Consider the following 19675-nt stretch of genomic DNA (forward strand, 5'->3'; position numbering starts at 1 on the left):
CTTTTCTCTGAATATGAGAGCCTTAATTTCACACAGGCCATCTCTTTAAACCATTCCCTTTTTAACCCCCCACCACCCGATTCCCCCTTTTGGTGTCTTGAGTTTTTAAAAAAAACTTCCCCCAAGTCACTTAGAACTACCCTCAATTTGTTATGATACTTCAACGCATATTGATCTACCTAACCACTCCCTCTCGTCCGCCTTTTGATGCCCTTGTTACAGCAAACCCTTTACTCCAAGCCCAAGAGGTGCAGACTTAGGCATATCTAATGCACAATTGGTTTAGCCATCCATCACCAAATCCGGAAGGTCCACAGCAAGTGCTATCCAGCTTCATTCCTGTTAAAACTACCCACTACAGAATCATCTTCGAGCAAAGATTACCCTCAGCTGCTTTTCTCCACAACCAACTATTTCCTCTAACCCCTTCCACCCTTGCTTCTAGCAAGTGAGAGGAACTGATGGACTTTTATCACTAAGATTGAGACTATTTGTTCAGCTGCCTTCACTCTTCCTCTTGAAAATAACTCCCCCTTCTCCCCCCCCCCCCCCCCCCCGGTTCCCTCTACTTACACCTAAATCCACATCCCACTCTGATCTCTTTTTTTCCCCCCTCATACTCATCAAGCTTGTTTGTTAACCACTATCACTAAAACATGATCTGGTCATTAACACATTGCTGTTTGCAGGACCTTGCTGTGCACAAATTGGCTGCTGCGTTTCTCTACATTACAACAGTGACTACACTTCAAAAGTACTTCATTGGCTGTAATGCACTTTGGGACATCCTGAGATCGTGACAGGTACTATATAAATGCAAGTTCTTGTTTTGTCCGTGAGACCCATCCCCTGCGCCCTTGACCATTCCCACTTAACTACCAACCCAACATCCTTTCCTGGCCCCCATGCTAGCTGACTGTTGTAAGTGGCTCCCTCTCCTTAGGTATTATCCCCCTCCCTTTCAAAATTGCGATCATCACCCCTCAAAAAAAAACACTCGTCTCCACTGTCTTTACAAACTACTGCCCCATTTTCAACCTCAATTTCCTCTCACGAGTCCCTGTAATAGTCCTAATTTAAAATCACGAATTACGTACTCTGGAACTGTGACTGCTGTATTATCCTTTCTCGACCTCTGCAGCTTTTGACATGGTCAACCACATCGTCCTCCAACTTGGTGGGAATGACCATACTTGGTTCTGCTCTTACCTAGCTGATCATAGAGGATAGAAAATAGGAACAAGAGTGGGCCATTCAGGCCTGCTCCGCCACTGAAAATGATCATGGCTGATCGTCTAACTCAGTACCCTGATCCTGCTTTTTCCCCATATCCCTTGATCCCTTTAGCATTAAGTATATCTATTTCCTTGAATACATCTAATGACTTGGCCTCCACTGCCTTCTGTGGTAGAGAATTCCACAGGTTTACCACCCTCTTGAGTGAAGAAATTTCTCCTCATCTCTGTTCGAAATGGCATATCCTGAGACTGTGACCATTGGTTCTGGACTCCCCATCCATCGGGAGCATCCTGCATCTCGTCTGTCTGGTCCTGTTAGAATTTTATATATTTTGATGAGATCACCTCTCATTCATCTAAATTCTAGTGAATATAGGCCTAGTCGACCCAATCTCTCCTCATACGTCAGTCCTGCCATCCCAGCAATCAAAACCTTTGTTGCACTCCCTCCATAGCAAGGACATCCTCAGATAAAGAGACCAAAACTGCACACAACACTCCCGATGTGGTCTCACCAAGGCCCTGTACAACTGCAGTAAGACATCCCTACTCCTATACTCAAATCCTCTTGCAATGAAGGCCAACATACCATTCGCCAGCCTAACTGCTTGCTGCACCTGAATGCTCGCTTTCAGCGACTGGTGTACAAGGACACCCAGGTCTCGTTGCACCTCCCCTTTTCCCAATCTATCACCATTCAGAAAATAATCTGCCTTTTTATTTTTACAACCAAAGTGGATAACCTCACATTTATCCACGTTATACTGCATCTGCCATGTTCTTGCCCACTCACCCAACTTGTCTATATCACATTGGAGCCTCTTTGCATCCTTCTCACTGCTCACATTCCACCCCAGCTTTGTGTCGTCTGCAAACTTGGAAATGTTACATTTAGTTCCCTCATCAAATTATTTATAAATATTGTGAATAGCTCGGCCCAGGCATTGATCCCTGCGGTATCCCATTAGTCATGGCCTGCCACCCAGAAAAAGACCCGTTTATTCCTACTCTCTGTTTCCTGTCTATCAACCAATTCTCAATCCATGTCAGTATATTCCCCCCAATCCCATGTGCTTTAATTTTGCACACTAACCTCTTGTGTGGGAGGATCTGCAGTAATGGCTTCTCTTCCTGCTTGTGCACTGTTATCTTGATCCCCCAACGATCTATCCTTGGTCCCCTCCTTTTCATCTACATTTTGCTACTTGGCAACATCATCCACACATTCGGTCAGCTTCCACTTGTATACTGACACCACTTCTCTGCACCCCTTTTTACTGCCTCTGTTGTCAGACGTGTGCTATCCAGTCATGAAGTAGCCACAATTTACTCTGGTTAAACATTGAGAGGATCAAAACCAGTGTCTTTGTCCCTTGCTACAAACTCCATACCCTCCCAATCTCGGCATCCTATTCAATCCCGAGCTGAGCTTCTAACCCTATATCCTCTCCGTCGCAAAGACTACTCACTGCCACTCATAATATCACCTACCTCAACCACTGCCTCAGCCCAATTGCTGCTGAAACCTTCATTTGTGTCTTTGTCACCTCCAGTTTCGACTTCTCTATCAGATCCATGAAAATTCACGACAATACAACAGTGAGTACACTTCAAAAAGTACCTAATTGGCTGTAAAGCATTTTGGTCGTGAAAGGTGCTATATGAATGCAAGTTCTTTCTTGATTCTCTTTTTCTATTCTGTAATGTTATTACCTTAGCTTTTCCTTTTTATTTCATGTTTCTAGTTTTTCCAGCCTAATCTTTGCTGCTTTCAGTTTTAAAAAATTGTCCACATCTAAAACCCAATACTACACTATACTTGTTACTTCCCTATAACATTCAGTAAAATATAAAAAACACATATTTTTGCAGGACAAGTTATGAGTCCAGTACTGTTTTACCACTTGCCAGGTTCCTGCTTCACCAGTGGTTTATCACAGAGTTCCACATCTTAACCACTCTGCAAATATTATTTCTAATGTCTCCTTTGATTCTTTATGATTATCTGCATCTTCTCACCAACCAACGGAAATATATTTAATCCTCATGGTCTTAAAAAAATTCTAATAGGTTTCTCCTCAACCCTTCTCTGCTTAAGTGGAGGAAAAAATCCTAACTTTGTAACTAATCCCTCACCCTTGGTAACATCCCAGTTAATCTATGCTGCACCTTTCCCATTGCATTTATATCATTTCTATAATGGGCTACTTAAAACTGCATAATACTGCAACTGCAATCTAACGTAAGACATTCTATAAGTTCAACATCACCTCTCTGCGTTTGGATTCTGTGTCTCTCATTGCAAAACGATTGATTTAGTTCAACTGTTCTCTGGCGTTATTCGTTTGTGCTGCCACCTTTAATGACCTATGTGTCAGCATGCCAAGGCCCCTCTGCTCCTGTACTCCATTTTAAATCTGAGCAAATCTTACTTCCAAAATGTATTACTTTCTATTCCATGCAATGAACTGCATTCGCCACGTAACTGCCCATCCTTCTAGCTTACTTCTGCCCTCAAGAGTTTTTCACTGGAAAACCTCCCAATCATGCCTCCCAATTTTGTGTCAGCAGCAATTTTTTGATATTGATCCCTTAATTCTCAAGTATAGATCATTTAAGAAATAACAGATTTAAAGAGGCCACATGTGTTGAATATTCGAACAAGCTGTAATCTTTATTCATAGAATCTTACAGCACAGAAGGAGGCCATTCCGCCCATCATGACTGACGGCTCTTTGAAAGACCGGTCCAATTTAGTCCCACAGCTTTTTCACCCTAACCCTGCAAATACATGTCCAATTTTGAAAGTTCCTATGGAATCTGCTTCCACCACCCTTTCAGGTAGTGTGTTTGAGTTCTTAACAACCCTCTGTGTGAAAACGTTTCTCCTCAATTCCCCTCTGGTTCTTTTGCCAATCATTTTAAATCTGTGACCCAACTTGCCAGAGGAAACAGTTTCTCCCTACTTGCTCTATCAAACCCCTTCATAATTTTGAATACCTCGATTAGGCCTCCCCTTAACTTACTCTGCTCTGAAGAGAACAATCCCAGCTTCTCCAATCTCTCCACATAACTGAAGTCCTTTATTCATGTTATCATCCTGGTAAACTTGAATACTCCAATTGAGTACACAATACTCCAGCTGAGGCCTAACCAGTGATTTGTAAAGATTTAGCATGACTTCCTTGTTTTTGTTTTCAATGCCCCTATTTACAAAGCCAAGTATCCTCATACGCTTTTTTAACAGCCTTATCAACTTGCCCTGCCACCTTCAAAGATTTGCGAATATGCACCCCCAGGTCCCCCTGCTCTTCCACCCCCTTCAAAATAGTACCATATAGATTACACTGGCTCTCCATGTTGTTCCTCCCAAAGTGCATCACTTCACAATTATCCACATTAAATTGCATCTGTCTTGTGACTGCCCATTTCACCAGTCTATCTACGTCCTGAAGTCTGCTACTATCCTCTTCACTATTTACTACATTGCCAAGTTTTGTATCATCCGCAAACTTCAAAATTGTACTCCCTATACCCAAGTTCAGGTCATTTACATATAGCAAGAAAAGCAATGGTCCTAATACCAACCCCTGGGGGATCCCACTGCATACTTCTCTCCAGTCAGAAAAACATCAGTTCACCACTACTCCCTGCCTATCCCTTAGCCAATTACATAACTAAGTTATCACTGTCCCTTTAATCCCATGTGTTTCTATTTTCTGAATAATTCTGTTATGTGATACTTTGAAAAATGTCTTTTGAAATTCCATATATACATCTACTGCACTACCTTCATCAACCCTCTCTTCATCAAAGAACTCAATCATGTTTGTCAGACACAATTTGCCTTTAACAAATCCGTGCTAGCTCCTTATTAACCTTCTCCAAGTGAGAATTAATTTTGTCCTTGACAATGGTCTCTAGTAGTTTTCCCACCACTGACATTAGATTGACTGGCCTGTAGCTACCAGATTTATCCCTCTTCCCTTTTTTGAATAAGTGTGTAACATTTGCAATCCTCCAGTCCTCTGGCACCACTCACATATCCAAGGAGGATTAAAGACTGTGGTCTCAGTATTCTGTGATCTCAGTGAATAATTGTCTCTGTTCTATTGTCTACTGACATGACGACCACTGTTCACCAATCTCAACTATAAGAGAAAGAGGAAATACCCATTGAGGTCAGTCTCCATTAGATATTAATGTCTATTGACACAATACTGATCCCTGTTTCCATTAGTGAACAACTAGGAGTGCCAAGGCAGATATTATGGCAACAACTGTATGTAATCTGCTTTCTCCCCATATAGTCAGATGTGGTACTCAATTTATCCACCTCAGAAGTATGAGGCGGAGTGAATCCTGCCAGCAGTCAATTGTAGTCTATTTTGTTACACACAATGGCAAAATGATGTGTAGTTTTTCAGTGTAGTATCTTTGTGCATACCGTCACAATTGTATGAAATTTTCTCCATGTTTCTGATACCGGGTAATATATTGCAAACTTCTCCAAAATAAAAATGAGGGGTACGGTAGTTTAGACTGTCCTTAACAGGCCTGGCCTATGTGTGACTCCAGTCCCACACCAAAGTGGGCTACTCTTTACTGCCCTCTGAAATGGCCTAGCAAGCTACTCAGAGGTTCAAGAAGGCCCACCATCACCTTCGCAAGGAAATCAGGGATGGACATTAAATGCCAGCCTTGTCAGCAACACACACATCCTGAGAATGAAGTAAAAAAACACTGGGCCGGGTAAGATAATGAGGTACGTTCCCTGGCATGGCATAGATGGAAACTACTGATACCTATCTGTTGAAATATTAATTATATTCATAAAATAGATGGAAAACGCAAGAAAAGAATATACATGGTTGAACAAGGTTATTTGGCCCATTTTATTTCCTCCACCTAGAAAAACCTGCATAGCATCCAACTATCTTAAATAATTCCAAGGTTTTTGCATTCACTACCCTACCCGGAAGTCTGTTCCAAGTGTTAATCACTCTGTGTGTAAAAGCACTTTCTGATATCAGTCCAAAATTTGTCTTCAGCTAGTCCGAATCTGTGCCCACTTGTCCCTCCTGTTTTGTGCAGCCCAGTGCAAAGCCCATCCCACCAAAACATCTACAAGAGGGTGCTGCTATTAAAGTGAAATGAGCAGTCTATGCAAACTAAAATCAATAATGGGTGATTCAGATTATAATCAAATTTGGATTGATAATGCACGTAATTCTGTGATGTGTTCTGCATACTAAAATTCTGAGCACAGGTAACCAGTCTTCTCCTACTGTCAAGATTTGCTCTGAAGTAGTATATCAGGTATATCTTTTTCTATACAATTTAATATATATCCAATACATTCTCAGTCACGTTTTAAGCTTGAAGAGCTCACTTTTCTCCAGTCTTTTCTCATTGTCATAACTCATCCAGAGAAGATGTGTCAAAGGGCTTGAATGTTTCTTTTGTGTCTCAGTGAGAAAAACTGATCACAGTACACACTGAACAGTCTAACCAGAGCCCTGTGTAATTTCAGCATAAGAGTCTCTGACTTGCACTCTACTGAATTAGCAATAAAGCATCCTATTTGTTGCAGTGACTGACCATGTTACGTGCTGAGTCTACAAAAGCCCCTAAATTTCTTCTAACTTCACTCTTAGTTTGATGCCATTCATAGAGATGTCTGCCACCTATTTATTTTTCCAATGTGCAATATTACTTTACACCTGTCAGTTGGTAGCACGTTCGTCTCTAAGTCAGAAGATTGTGGTTTCAGGTCCCACACCAGAGACTTGAGCACAAAATCCAGGCTGACACTCCAGTGCGGTACTTAGGAAATGCTGCACTGTCAGAGGTGCCGTTTCATGGATGAGACGTTAAACAGAGGCCCTTTCTGCCCTCTCAGGTGGACGAAAAACATCCCATGGCACTATTTTGAAGAGCAGTGGAGTTCCCCAGCAACCTGACCAATATTTATCTCTCAACCAACATCACTAAGATTATCACATTGCTGCTTGTGGGACCTTGCCGTGTGCTAATTGACTACTGTGTTTCCTACATTACAACAGTGACTACACTTCAAAAAGTACTTCATTTGCTGTAAAGCGCTCTGGGACGCCCTGAGGTCGTGAAACGTGCTATATAAATGCAAGTCTTTCTTTTTCTTTTCTATCCATATTGAATTTTTTGTCATTGTTCTTCCTACTTACAGATTTTGTATGTCCAAAGATGGTGCTGAATCATTTTCAGGTAAATTCTTCAGACATCTCAAGTACACTTAAATAACATCTATATAAAATCATGAGTAAATGGCATGATATTTGTGAGATGTGAGGAAACATTTAGATACTGAAAATTCAATACATGAGAAAAAAAGGTTTGGCAAACATCAGTGCATAAAAGGATCCTTTTAAATTACTGCACACCTGTAACAATGACCTGCAATGTGGCTTTTTATTTTATACATGAAAAGTTTAGAATAATTTCCTCACTTTAAATAAATGTATTAGCTTATTGTGTCATAAATACTGTAACGTGTACTATCCCTTACCACTTACTTCCTCTTCATTTGGACTGATCACTGAGAACGAGTGTTATGAATAATTAGCATAAAGTATGCTTTAATTTTGCTGCGTGCTTAGACTTAAGTAATGGCCCACGAGATCGAAAGGTAACACTAAATCAAAAGCAAAATACGACGGATGCTGGAAATATGAAATAAAAACAAAAAAGTGCTGGAGAAGCTCAGCAAGTCAGGCAGCATCTGTGGAGAAAGAAACAGAGTTCACGTTTCAGGTCGAAGACCTTTCGTCAGAAGTCTTGTTTCTTTCTCCACAGATGCTGCCTCACTTGCTGAGCTTCTCCAGCATTTTCTGATTTTCTTATCGAAAGGTTGACAATTAGCTTTCTTCCAGAATTTCTATGTTTATATATCTTGCTGCATTGGCCCGCATACCTGAGGTATCTCAAGTGTTCGCTTGAAAATTATGCAGCCAAAATATTTGCCAAACCATACACAATGGTTTAATGGAAATGGATTCAAAATCCAAACACTACATTTTTTTTCCCCCAATTCTTTTTTTTTTCATTGTGTGCTGATCAAAAGATGGAAGAAAATACTCTGGATAATAAACAGTGAAGGTTTGCTCACAAGTTGCTCGTGGATAATAACTACTATTTCTCCTGATCCAGGTAATTCCAGGAAGCTAAAGGGCTCCACCATCTCCCATCCCCCACCAGCAACCAACCGAAGAAAAATCCCCCTTTGAACCTTTGCCAGGAAGCAGCTCTCGGTTCCCGCCACCCGCCCGTGACGCGTCCAATTGAAAAGGCAGATGACGTAACACGCTTTCTAGAACTTTCTGCCGAGGTATAAAAGCTCCGGGCGGGCGCGGCCCGGCCTCATTGCGGCGCTGCGGACATCGCCAACAGCTCTCTGTGTGGAACAGAATCCTCCAGACTGACGCATTAATCACAGGGTAAAGTATCAACTCAACAATTTGGTCCATTGCGCAGCACGGAGTTTTTAAAAAAAATTTCCTTGCCATCCTTTTTTTTCCCTCCTATTTCGTTGCCTCTTTTCAGAGTAAATTTGAGGCCTTGCTTCGGGTGCTGAAGTGGATTTTTTTTTTTTGCGTTTTTTCCTCCAACGGCCGTGTTCATTTGGAAGTTTGCCGCTGTTTATTCGGGTATTTTGTCTCTTTATCCGCCGCAGGTCGATGTGCGAGTGCTGGTAATTTCTCGTTGACCGAGCGATTTTTTTTTGTTCTCTTTCCCCCCCCCCCCCCGCCTCGAACTTTCGCTGGAAATGGCTCCTATTATCTGCAAAGTGGAGGTTCCGGCTTGCGTGCCGATCCCATGCGGGTGGACAGAACCCTGATTCAGATCGATTGACCTTCTGAAATGTTCGTTAAAACTATTTCACACGAGGAATAGCCCGTACTTTTCGAAGTCCTTCTTAAGGGAAGGAGAGGGTGGGGTGATGCAGGAAGCTTAAAGGCCTTGATTTCCTGCAAGTAGGACCAGGTCTCCTCGAAACTGAAACCCAACCGCCTGGTCGGCAAAAGCTGACTTCTCAGCAAAATTACTGCAGTTCATTCGGACTTTTTTTTTTGTTCCAAATGTGACTCCGTACCGTTTGATCCCTTGGTACAAGTGATCACGTGTTGCCTTCAGCCACGTGTTTGTGGGGTGAAGAGAAAGTTGAACGTCCAAGGTGACTAAAGTCTGAACTTTCTCGACTGCGAAAGCAACTTCATTTTATTTTTCCAATTTTTGATCCTAATGGATTATTTATAGCAAAAGTGCCTTCAGATTTAAAACTGCATGACTTAAGTAGCAGTTTAAACCAATAATGTAAACGCTAGAGGAAACTTAGAGGTGTAGCTGCTGATTTATCTATTCTTGTTGCAACATGAATTACTAACTTGTGAAATAATTACTCAATGGATGTATTGTGCAATCCTGATCATACAGCTGAATTTAGAGAACTAAGTCATTTTGGTGAAAACACTTATCAATTTGGATGGTGATTAGTGACTTTATGGACAATTATACATTAATTATCATTGGTTCTGAAACATTTTATAAAGAATTAAACAAAGTTTTATTTCTTACAGGTAACATGTCCAAGGGACCAGCAATTGGTATTGATCTTGGGACAACCTACTCTTGTGTAGGTGTCTTCCAGCATGGAAAAGTTGAAATTATTGCCAATGACCAGGGCAACCGAACCACTCCAAGTTATGTTGCTTTCACTGATACAGAAAGACTGATTGGTGATGCAGCCAAGAATCAGGTGGCCATGAACCCATGCAATACAGTTTTTGGTGAGTTTACATAGAATTTGAAGTAATACTGGCTCTTGCTGATGTTTGTTTGCAGTCTGATTTGGCACTTCAAGTGTGTATCTGGAGGGGGAACTTTTAGAACAAATACAGAAGTGTAGCTTTATTTGACCAGCTGATCTTTGAACCCATTCAGTAACTTGGGTTTATTGACCATATTAACAAATGCAACATTTGCTGTAATTCTGGTGGATGCAGTTGGAATATTGGTTATTTGAAAATTCATTTGGTTTACCCATAGCAGTTGCTTTTGTGGGGGGGGGGGGGGGGAGAGGGTGCAAAAGAGGAATAGATTTAAGTTGTGTGGAAGAAAAAGTAGAATTTATGCTGTCAGTTGCAGTAAGTATTCATGTGGCTGCTCGTTGATGGTATTATACTTGTATTTATGGACTAAACACTTAATGTTCCCCAGTGTGCATTGAGTGTCTCTGAATAGATGACTCATTTTGATCTAACTTTTTCAATGCAGATGCAAAACGCCTTATTGGCCGCAGGTTTGAAGATTCCGTTGTTCAGTCTGATATGAAACACTGGCCATTCACTGTTATCAATGATAGTGGCCGCCCCAAGGTCGAAGTTGAGTACAAAGCTGAAAAGAAGTCCTTTTACCCAGAAGAAGTATCATCCATGGTGTTAACTAAAATGAAGGAGATTGCTGAGGCCTATCTTGGGAAGGTATAATAGTTTGTCACTGAATTAAATGTTTGAATATTTTTTAAATTGGTGTTATCTAAATGCAGTTTTCTCTCCATAATCTAGACCATTACAAATGCAGTTGTCACAGTACCAGCTTACTTCAATGATTCTCAACGGCAAGCTACAAAAGATGCTGGTACTATTTCTGGCCTCAATGTGCTGCGTATAATCAACGAACCAACTGCAGCTGCTATTGCTTATGGCTTGGACAAGAAGGTATGTGGTGCCGTAACGTTTATTGTATGCAGGCAACTGCTATGTCTTCTGGTTATATTGAATATAGAAAGTACATTTGAATGTTTTGAGAATTCTCCTGCCTCTGCACAACTAGACCACCACTTAATCCTATTTCTCCCCCCTCCCCCTCACTTTTTTGGAATATTTCTGCTTCCTTTTTGGTAGGACATCCCTCTACATATATAACTTGTGCCATCTAATCACTAACCAGTGAAAATGGTATCATTTAACATTATCAAATGCCTAGTTATTTCTAACTGATATCTCGCTGCCTTAACCTCCTGTGCAGAATTGTGGCTTCTTTTGTAATTGGGGACTTTTCAACCTTGGTGGCAACTTTGTAAATCTCTGCACACTTGTGACAGTGTCTAGCCACAATCAGTGGGAACTTGTTGAGCCTTACCTGAGGCCAGTGATGTTTGCCTTCAAATGATCACTTGCCCCATTGACAGCTGTGTTTTGTCTCAGCCCATGCTCTGGAATTCCTCCCTAAACCCCTCTGCCTCCACCTTGCATCTTTTTGGACCAAGTATTTTCTCCCAATACCTCCTTGGCCTGGTGTACTCTTAAAGGTGCTGTATGAATGCTTGTTCAGCAATGAAGCCTCATTTAAATTTAGTGTAATTCAATATTCAGTCTGAAAAGTTTCAATTTATCACAGCTGCTAAAATTTGACAGCCAAGATAATGTTTAGCTGGAATACTGATCTAAAACCTTTCCAGATCCCCTAATAGTTTTTGTCCCATGTTCAATTATCAGTAGCTTCAGAGCATCATAACTTTTGATTACTGGTTGCCATTCTTCTGCAGGTTGGTGCTGAAAGAAATGTACTTATTTTTGACCTGGGTGGTGGCACTTTTGACGTCTCCATCTTAACCATTGAAGATGGTATTTTTGAAGTCAAATCTACAGCTGGTGACACCCATCTTGGTGGTGAGGACTTTGACAACCGCATGGTCAACCACTTTGTTGCTGAATTCAAACGAAAATACAAAAAAGACATTACTGACAACAAGAGAGCTGTTCGCCGTCTCCGCACCGCATGTGAACGTGCCAAGCGTACACTGTCATCCAGCACGCAAGCTAGCATTGAAATAGACTCTCTGTACGAGGGTGTCGATTTCTATACCTCAATCACTAGGGCAAGATTTGAAGAGCTCAATGCTGATCTCTTCCGTGGCACACTTGACCCTGTAGAGAAATCCTTGCGAGATGCCAAGCTTGACAAGGCTCAAATCCATGACATTGTACTGGTTGGTGGATCCACCCGCATTCCCAAAATCCAGAAGTTGCTGCAGGATTTCTTCAATGGCAAAGAATTGAACAAGAGCATCAACCCTGATGAGGCTGTTGCATATGGTGCAGGTAGTTATGAGTTCACTAATTGGGGAAATTCATTTAGCTACCTTAATCTCACTTTAAAATTGACTTCCTTATTTTTCAAAGTTCAATTTTTCCACTTCAAGTATATATCCAGTTCCCTGTTACCATTAAATCTGTTTTCACCACCCTTTCAGGCAATGCATTTGTTATTGTGGCTATTAGCTGCACTGAATTTCTCACCCAAGTAGAAATAACATTATTTTAATGTGCTGTTTTAGCTGTGCAGGCTGCCATCTTGGCTGGTGACAAGTCTGAAGCTGTGCAAGATCTGCTGCTGTTGGATGTTACTCCTCTATCCCTGGGCATTGAGACTGCTGGCGGTGTGATGACTACATTAATCAAGCGCAACACCACCATTCCAACAAAGCAAACACAGACCTTCACAACCTACTCTGACAACCAGCCTGGTGTGTTGATCCAGGTAAGATGTAGCTTTGGCTTTCCAGAAAACTGAGACCCATTTGGCTTGCTCAGTGTAAGTAAACTGTTTTTGCATGGCTAAGATGTACAGAGCATAGGCTATTCATATTAAATGTTAATGTTTCTTTAATATAGGTATACGAGGGTGAACGAGCCATGACTAAGGATAACAACTTGCTGGGCAAGTTTGAGCTGACTGGAATTCCACCTGCTCCACGGGGTGTGCCTCAAATTGAGGTGACATTTGATATTGATGCCAATGGTATCTTGAATGTGTCTGCAGTGGATAAGAGCACTGGAAAGGAAAACAAGATTACCATCACAAATGACAAAGGTAGAGGTCTTGTTGAAGGTTTAATTAGAATCAGTTGTTCCATAAAATGTACCCCTGCTGTGATGATAGATTCCAAAAGTCATTCGTAGTTTCCACCAGAAGTCTTGAGACCCATGTTGGCTAAAACACTTCCTTGGATGTCTGAGCGAGTTCCCAAACAAGAAACTTACTTTCTCATTTATATGCTGTACTAATAGTAATTTTCTTCAACAGGTCGCTTGAGCAAGGAAGAGATTGAACGTATGGTCCAGGAAGCTGAGAAGTACAAATCTGAAGATGACCAGCAACGTGAAAAAGTCTCTGCAAAAAATGCTTTGGAGTCTTATGCTTTCAACATGAAGGCCACAATTGAGGATGAAAAGCTAAAAGGCAAAGTTGGAGATGAGGACAAGCAGAAAATTTTAGACAAATGTAATGAAGTTATCAGCTGGCTAGACAAGAACCAGGTAAATTGCCATAGCAGATGAACTGTACCATTACCTCTCCATACTATACTTCAAGTTTCTAACTTGAAAATAGCAATCCCACAATTCATTCGCTATGATGAAGTAGTAACCAATAACCATTCGTAGTTTCCACCAGAATCCTGTCGAGGATTATGATGGCAAATCTTCCTTGGATGTCTGAGCGACTTTCATTTTTTTAAAATGTGTTGAAACTGGTTATTCAGTGTGTGTGATTGGCCTATTTTGTTTTTTCAGACTGCTGAAAAGGATGAATATGAACACCAACAGAAGGAACTGGAGAAAATCTGCAATCCCATCATCACAAAATTGTATCAGGGGGCTGGTGGGCCACCAGGTGGTTTTCCTGGTGCTGGTAGTGCTCCTTCTGGTGCAGGTGCAACATCTGGACCAACAATTGAGGAGGTTGATTGAAGTGCACAGCATGTCTATTGGTCATGAGGGAGTGGTTGGCTAGGATTGGCTAATAAGTGCACTTAAAATCTGTCCAATAAACTGAAATAAGATCTAAGGAACTGACTTTGGTAAAGTTTTGGATGATGCACTTGAGTATTCATTCTATTGATGTTCATGTCAGTCTCTATGAATAAAACCTATGACCAGAACTTGCCATGTTTGTGCCTTTCTTGCATAAAAAATTTGAGTTTGAATTAATTCAGCTAACTTGGCTAGATGCAGATGGTTGATCCTGTTCCCTGCTTAAACTGGTCATACAAAAACAAGTGTCTACAACATCACATCAGTTGAAAGTGTACATAGACTTGGTGTTTCAGTCAACAAGCAGCAAATAGTAAAACCACTTAATGAATAACCAACTTTTTAAATCACCTTTCTCATCTAGTCAACAGTACTTGACATGCAAACAAAATAAACTGCAAGGTGTTGGAAATCTGAGAAGGATTAGAAATGGGTTAGTGTTAAATCTTCAGGATGTTGACCTGAAATGTTAAGTTTCACTCAGTCAGCTGTGGCTCAGCAGTAAGTAGCATTCTTGAATCAGATTGTAGGTTCACTTGAGCACATAATCTAGGCTGCCCACTACTGTGTTGTCTCAAGTGAGATGAGAAACCACTAATCTTCCCTCTAGTGGATGTAAAAGATGGCACTATTCAGGAGTTCTCCCTGGTCTTTACTAATATTTATCCCTCAACAAACATCACCTAAATTATCACATTGCTGTTTGTGGGACCATACTGATTGCAAATTGGCTGATGTATTTCCTATGTAGACTATACTTGAGTACTTAATTGGTTATTGACTGGGCCTTCCTGAAGTGAAATATGAATTTTTTTGTTTCACTCCTTGGGATTTAAAGGAATAGGTTATGCTGATAGGGTTAGATGAAAAGCAGTGGGAGGAGATTAGAACATAACACCAAATTGCATAGATCAGTTGGAACAAATGGCTTGTTTCTATGCAGTACATTCTATGTAAAGTAAGATACTGTAACCATGGTTCAAATGCCATTGGATGTTCTCCCTTTGATTTTACTTAACATGACAATAAGCTGTTTGGCCCAAGTAGGCTCTGATTATCCATGCATGATGGCCTAATCGTATATATCCACCCTGTTCTCCCTTACAGGCTCCTATCTAACCCAGTACTTAATAGTGACAGTCTGCTTCGATCATAACTTTAGTAGTGCACTCAACTTCCGAATCCTCTTAAGTTGTTGCTCCTACACATTTCTACGTTAACATTTAATCTAGATATGACCCCTTACCACTGGAAATCTGTTTCTATCTACTCTGGCCCTTGGGTTTTTTTAAACGCTTGAATCGAATCACCTCTGGTTTTCATTACAACAATCAAGTCTTTTTCCGTGCTGCGCTCCAATCTGCCTCCTATTGCCACCATGGATGCAGTCTGTGTGCAGCTGGGGATCTGCAGATTTCAAAGCAGCTGTCCACTTAAAAAAAAATCATTCTCAGGATAAGGGTGTTGCTGGCAAGGCCAGCATTTACTGCTCATCCCCAGTTGCCTTCGAAGGTGGTGGTGAGACTTTTCATTGGAGCTCTGTCCTGGGTGGTGTCGAGCTTCTTAAGTGGCGCAGTTGCACCCATCTAGGCAAGTGGTGAGTATTCCATCACACTCTTGACTTGTGCCATGTAGTTAATAGAGAGGCTTTAGGGAGTCAGGAGGTGAATCATTTGCTGCAGAATGCCCTGCTGTAGTAACCATCGCATTTATGTAGCTGGTCCTGTTGAGTTTCTGATCAATGGCAACCCCCAGGATGTTGATGGTGGGTGAGTAGGCAATGGTGCTGCTATTGAATGTCAAACAGAGGTGGTTGGACTACCTTGTTCGAGATAGTCATTGTGTGGCATAAATGTTACTTGTAAGCAATCTTACAACACCAAGTTATAGTCCCAACAGTTTTATTTGAAAATCACAAGCTTTTGGAGCTTACCTCCTTCGTCAGGTGAGTGAGGTTCTAAAATCGCACAGCATATATTGGGCTGGGAGACAGTCACAGCAATCAAAGGTGCCATTGGTGTTCAGACAGGTTAGCCACGGAAAACATTATATCCCAGTATACTGAATACACAATGGCTCAGATTACACAGACAAAGAGAAAGAGAATGTCCAGTTGTATTAAAAACAGATAACCCCACCAGTGGGGAAAAAAAAGTTATCTGTTTTTAATACAACTGGACATTCTCTCTGCCTTTCGGGTCTCTTTTTTTCTCTCTTTGTCTGTGTAATCTGACCCATTGTGTATTCAGTATACTGGGATGTAATGTTTTCCGTGGCGAACCTGTCTGAACACCAATGGCACCTTTGATTGCTGTGACCGTCTCCCAGCCTAATATATGCTGTGCGATTTTAGAACCTCACTCACCTGACGAAGGAGGTAAGCTTCAAAAGCTTGTGATTTTCAAATAAAACTGTTGCACTATAATTATTTTAATTAAATTCAATTAATTAAAATAAAAATCTGGAATTAAAATACTAGTATCAGTAATGATGGCCATGAAACTACCGGATTGTCGTAAAAACCCATCTGGTTCACTAATGTCCTTTAGGGAAGGAAGCCTGTCGCCCTTACCCGGTCTGGCCTATATGTGACTTCAGACCCACAGCAATGTGGTTGATTCTTAATTGCCCTCTGAAATGGCCTAGCAAGCCACTCAGTTGTAAAATCTCGCTACGAAAAGTCATAAGAATAAAACCGGACGGACCACAAGGCACCGGACACGACAACGGCAAAACACCAAGCCCAGTCGACCCTCCAAGGTCCTCCTTACTAACATCTGGGGACTTGTGCCAAAATTGGGAGAGCTGTCCCACAGACTAGTCAAGCAACAGCCTGACATAGCCATACTCACAGAATCATATCTTTCAGCCAACGTCCCAGACTCTTCCATCACCATCCCTGGGTATGTCCTGTCCCACCGGCAGGACAGACCCACCAGAGGTGGCGGTACAGTGATATACAGTCAGGAGGGAGTGGCCCTGGGAGTCCTCAACATTGACTCTGGACCCCATGAAGTCTCATGGCATCAGGTCAAACATGGGCAAGGAAACCTCCTGCTGATTACCACCTACCGTCCTCCCTCAGCTGATGAATCAGTCCTCCTCCATGTTGAACACCACTTGGAGGAAGCACTGAGGGTAGCAAGGGCACAAAATGTACTCTGGGTGGGGGACTTCAATGTCCATCACCAAGAGTGGCTCGGTAGCACCACTACTGACCGAGCTGGCCGAGTCCTGAAGGACATAGCTGCTAGACTGGGTCTGCGGCAGGTGGTGAGCGAACCAACACGAGGGAAAAACTTACTTGACCTCATCCTCACCAATCTACCTGTCGCAAATGCATCTGTCCATGACAGTATTGGTAGGTGTGACCACCGCACAGTCCTCGTGGAGATGAAATCCCGTCTTCGCACTGAGGACACCATCCAACGTGTTGTGTGGCACTACCACCGTGCTAAATGGGATAGATTCAGAACAGATCTAGCAGCTCAAAACTGGGCATCCATGAGGCGCTGTGGGCCATCAGCAGCAGCAGAATTGTATTCCAGCACAATCTGTAACCTCATGGCCCGGCATATTCCTCACTCTACCATTACCAACAAGCCAGGGGATCAACCCTGGTTCAATGAGGAGTGTAGAAGAGCATGCCAGGAGCAGCACCAGGCGTACCTAAAAATGAGGTGCCAACTTGGTGAAGCTACAACTCAGGACTACATGCATGCTAAACAGCGGAAGCAACATGCAATAGACAGAGCTAAGCGATTCCACAACTAACGGATCAGATCAAAGCTCTGCAGTCCTGCCACATCCAGTCGTGAATGGTGGTGGACAATTAAACAACTAACGGGAGGAGGAGGCTCTGCAAACATCCCCATTCTCAATGATGGCGGAGTCCAGCACGTGAGTGCAAAAGACAAGGCTGAAGCGTTTGCAACCATCTTCAGCCAGAAGTGCCGAGTGGATAATCCATCTCAGCCTCCTCCCGATATCCCCACCATCACGGAAGCCAGTCTTCGGCCAATTCGATTCACTCCACGTGATATCAAGAAACGGCTGAGTGCACTGGATACAGCAAAGGCTATGGGTCCCGACAACATCCCAGCTGTAGTGCTGAAGACTTGTGCTCCAGAACTAGCTGCGCCTCTAGCCAAGCTGTTCCAGTACAGCTACAACACTGGCATCCACCCGACAATGTCGAAAATTGCCCAGGTATGTCCTGTCCACAAAAAAAAGCAGGACAAATCCAATCCGGCCAATTACCGCCCCATCAGTCTACTCTCAATCATCAGCAAAGTGATGGAAGGTGTTGTCGACAGTGCTATCAAGCAGCACTTACTCACCAATAAACTGCTCACCGATGCTCAGTTTGGGTTCCGCCAGGACCACTCGGCTCCAGACCTCATTACAGCCTTGGTCCAAACATGGACAAAAGAGATGAATTCCAGAGGTGAGGTGAGAGTGACTGCCCTTGACATCAAGGCAGCATTTGACCGAGTGTGGCACCAAGGAGCCCAAGTAAAATTGAAGTCAATGGGAATCAGGGGGAAAACTCTCCAGTGGCTGGAGTCAAACCTGGCACAAAGGAAGATGGTAGTGGTTGTTGGAGGCCAGTCATCTCAGCCCCAGGGCATTGCTGCAGGAGTTCCTCAGGGCAGTGTCCTTGGCCCAAACATCTTCAGCTGCTTCATCAATGACCTTCCCTCCATCATAAGGTCAGAAATGGGGATGTTCGCTGATGACTGCACAGTGTTCAGTTCCATTCGCAACCCCTCAGATAATGAAGCAGTCCGAGCCTGCATGCAGCAAGACCTGGACAACATCCAGGCTTGGGCTCATAAGTGGCAAGTAACATTCGTGCCAGATAAGTGCCAGGCAATGACCATCTCCAACAAGAGAGAGTCTAACCACCTCCCCTTGACATTCAACGGCATTACCATCGCCGAATCCCCCACCATCAACATCCTGGGGGTCACCATTGACCAGAAACTTATCTGGACCAGCCATATAAATACTGTGGCTACGAGAGCAGGTCAGAGGCTGGGTATTCTGCGGCGAGTGACTCACCTCCTGACTCACCAAAGCCTTTCCACCATCTACAAGGCACAAGTCAGGAGTGTGATGGAATACTCTCCACTTGCCTGGATGAGTGCAGCTCCAACAACACTCAAGAAGCTCGACACCATCCAAGATAAAGCAGCCCGCTTGATTGGCACCCCATCCACCACTGTGGCTGCAGTGTGCACCATCCACAGGATGCACTGCAGCAACTCGCCAAGGCTTCTTCGACAGCACCTCCCAAACCCGCGACCTCTACCACCTAGAAGGACAAGGGCAGCAGGCGCATGGGAACAACACCACCTGCACGTTCCCCTCCAAGTCACACACCATCCCGACTTGGAAATATATCGCCGTTCCTTCATTGTCGCTGGGTCAAAATCCTGGAACTCCCTTCCTAACAGCATTGTGGGAGAATCGTCACCACACGGACTGCAGCGGTTCAAGAAGGCGGCTCACCACCACCTTCTCGAGGGCAATTAGGGATGGGCAATAAATGCCGGCCTTGCCAGCGACGCCCACATCCCG

General features: G+C 42.8%; 1 protein-coding gene across 1 annotated transcript; it reads left to right on the top strand.

Moving 5' to 3' along the window:
- Positions 1-8608: 8608 nt before the first annotated feature.
- On the top strand, positions 8609-14220 carry hspa8b (heat shock protein family A (Hsp70) member 8b). The gene is made up of 9 exons (XM_067970987.1): positions 8609-8713; positions 9854-10063; positions 10551-10756; positions 10841-10993; positions 11824-12379; positions 12616-12818; positions 12953-13151; positions 13365-13597; positions 13853-14220. Exons 2-9 carry the CDS (start codon positions 9859-9861, stop codon positions 14027-14029), a joined length of 1932 nt encoding a protein of 643 aa, XP_067827088.1. The 5' UTR covers positions 8609-8713; positions 9854-9858; the 3' UTR covers positions 14030-14220.
- Positions 14221-19675: the final 5455 nt, after the last annotated feature.

Source organism: Heptranchias perlo, chromosome 33 (genome assembly GCF_035084215.1).
Source record: "Heptranchias perlo isolate sHepPer1 chromosome 33, sHepPer1.hap1, whole genome shotgun sequence".
Taxonomy (NCBI): Eukaryota; Metazoa; Chordata; class Chondrichthyes; order Hexanchiformes; family Hexanchidae; genus Heptranchias; species Heptranchias perlo.

Bases quoted from the DNA above. Each gene is read 5' to 3' on its own strand.
- hspa8b (XM_067970987.1), top strand. From the start codon at position 9,859: ATGTCCAAGGGACCAGCAATTGGTATTGATCTTGGGACAACCTACTCT. The intron at 10,064-10,550 runs GTGAGTTTACAT...TTTTCAATGCAG, and splicing joins CCCATGCAATACAGTTTTTG to ATGCAAAACGCCTTATTGGC. The intron at 10,994-11,823 runs GTATGTGGTGCC...ATTCTTCTGCAG, and splicing joins CTTATGGCTTGGACAAGAAG to GTTGGTGCTGAAAGAAATGT.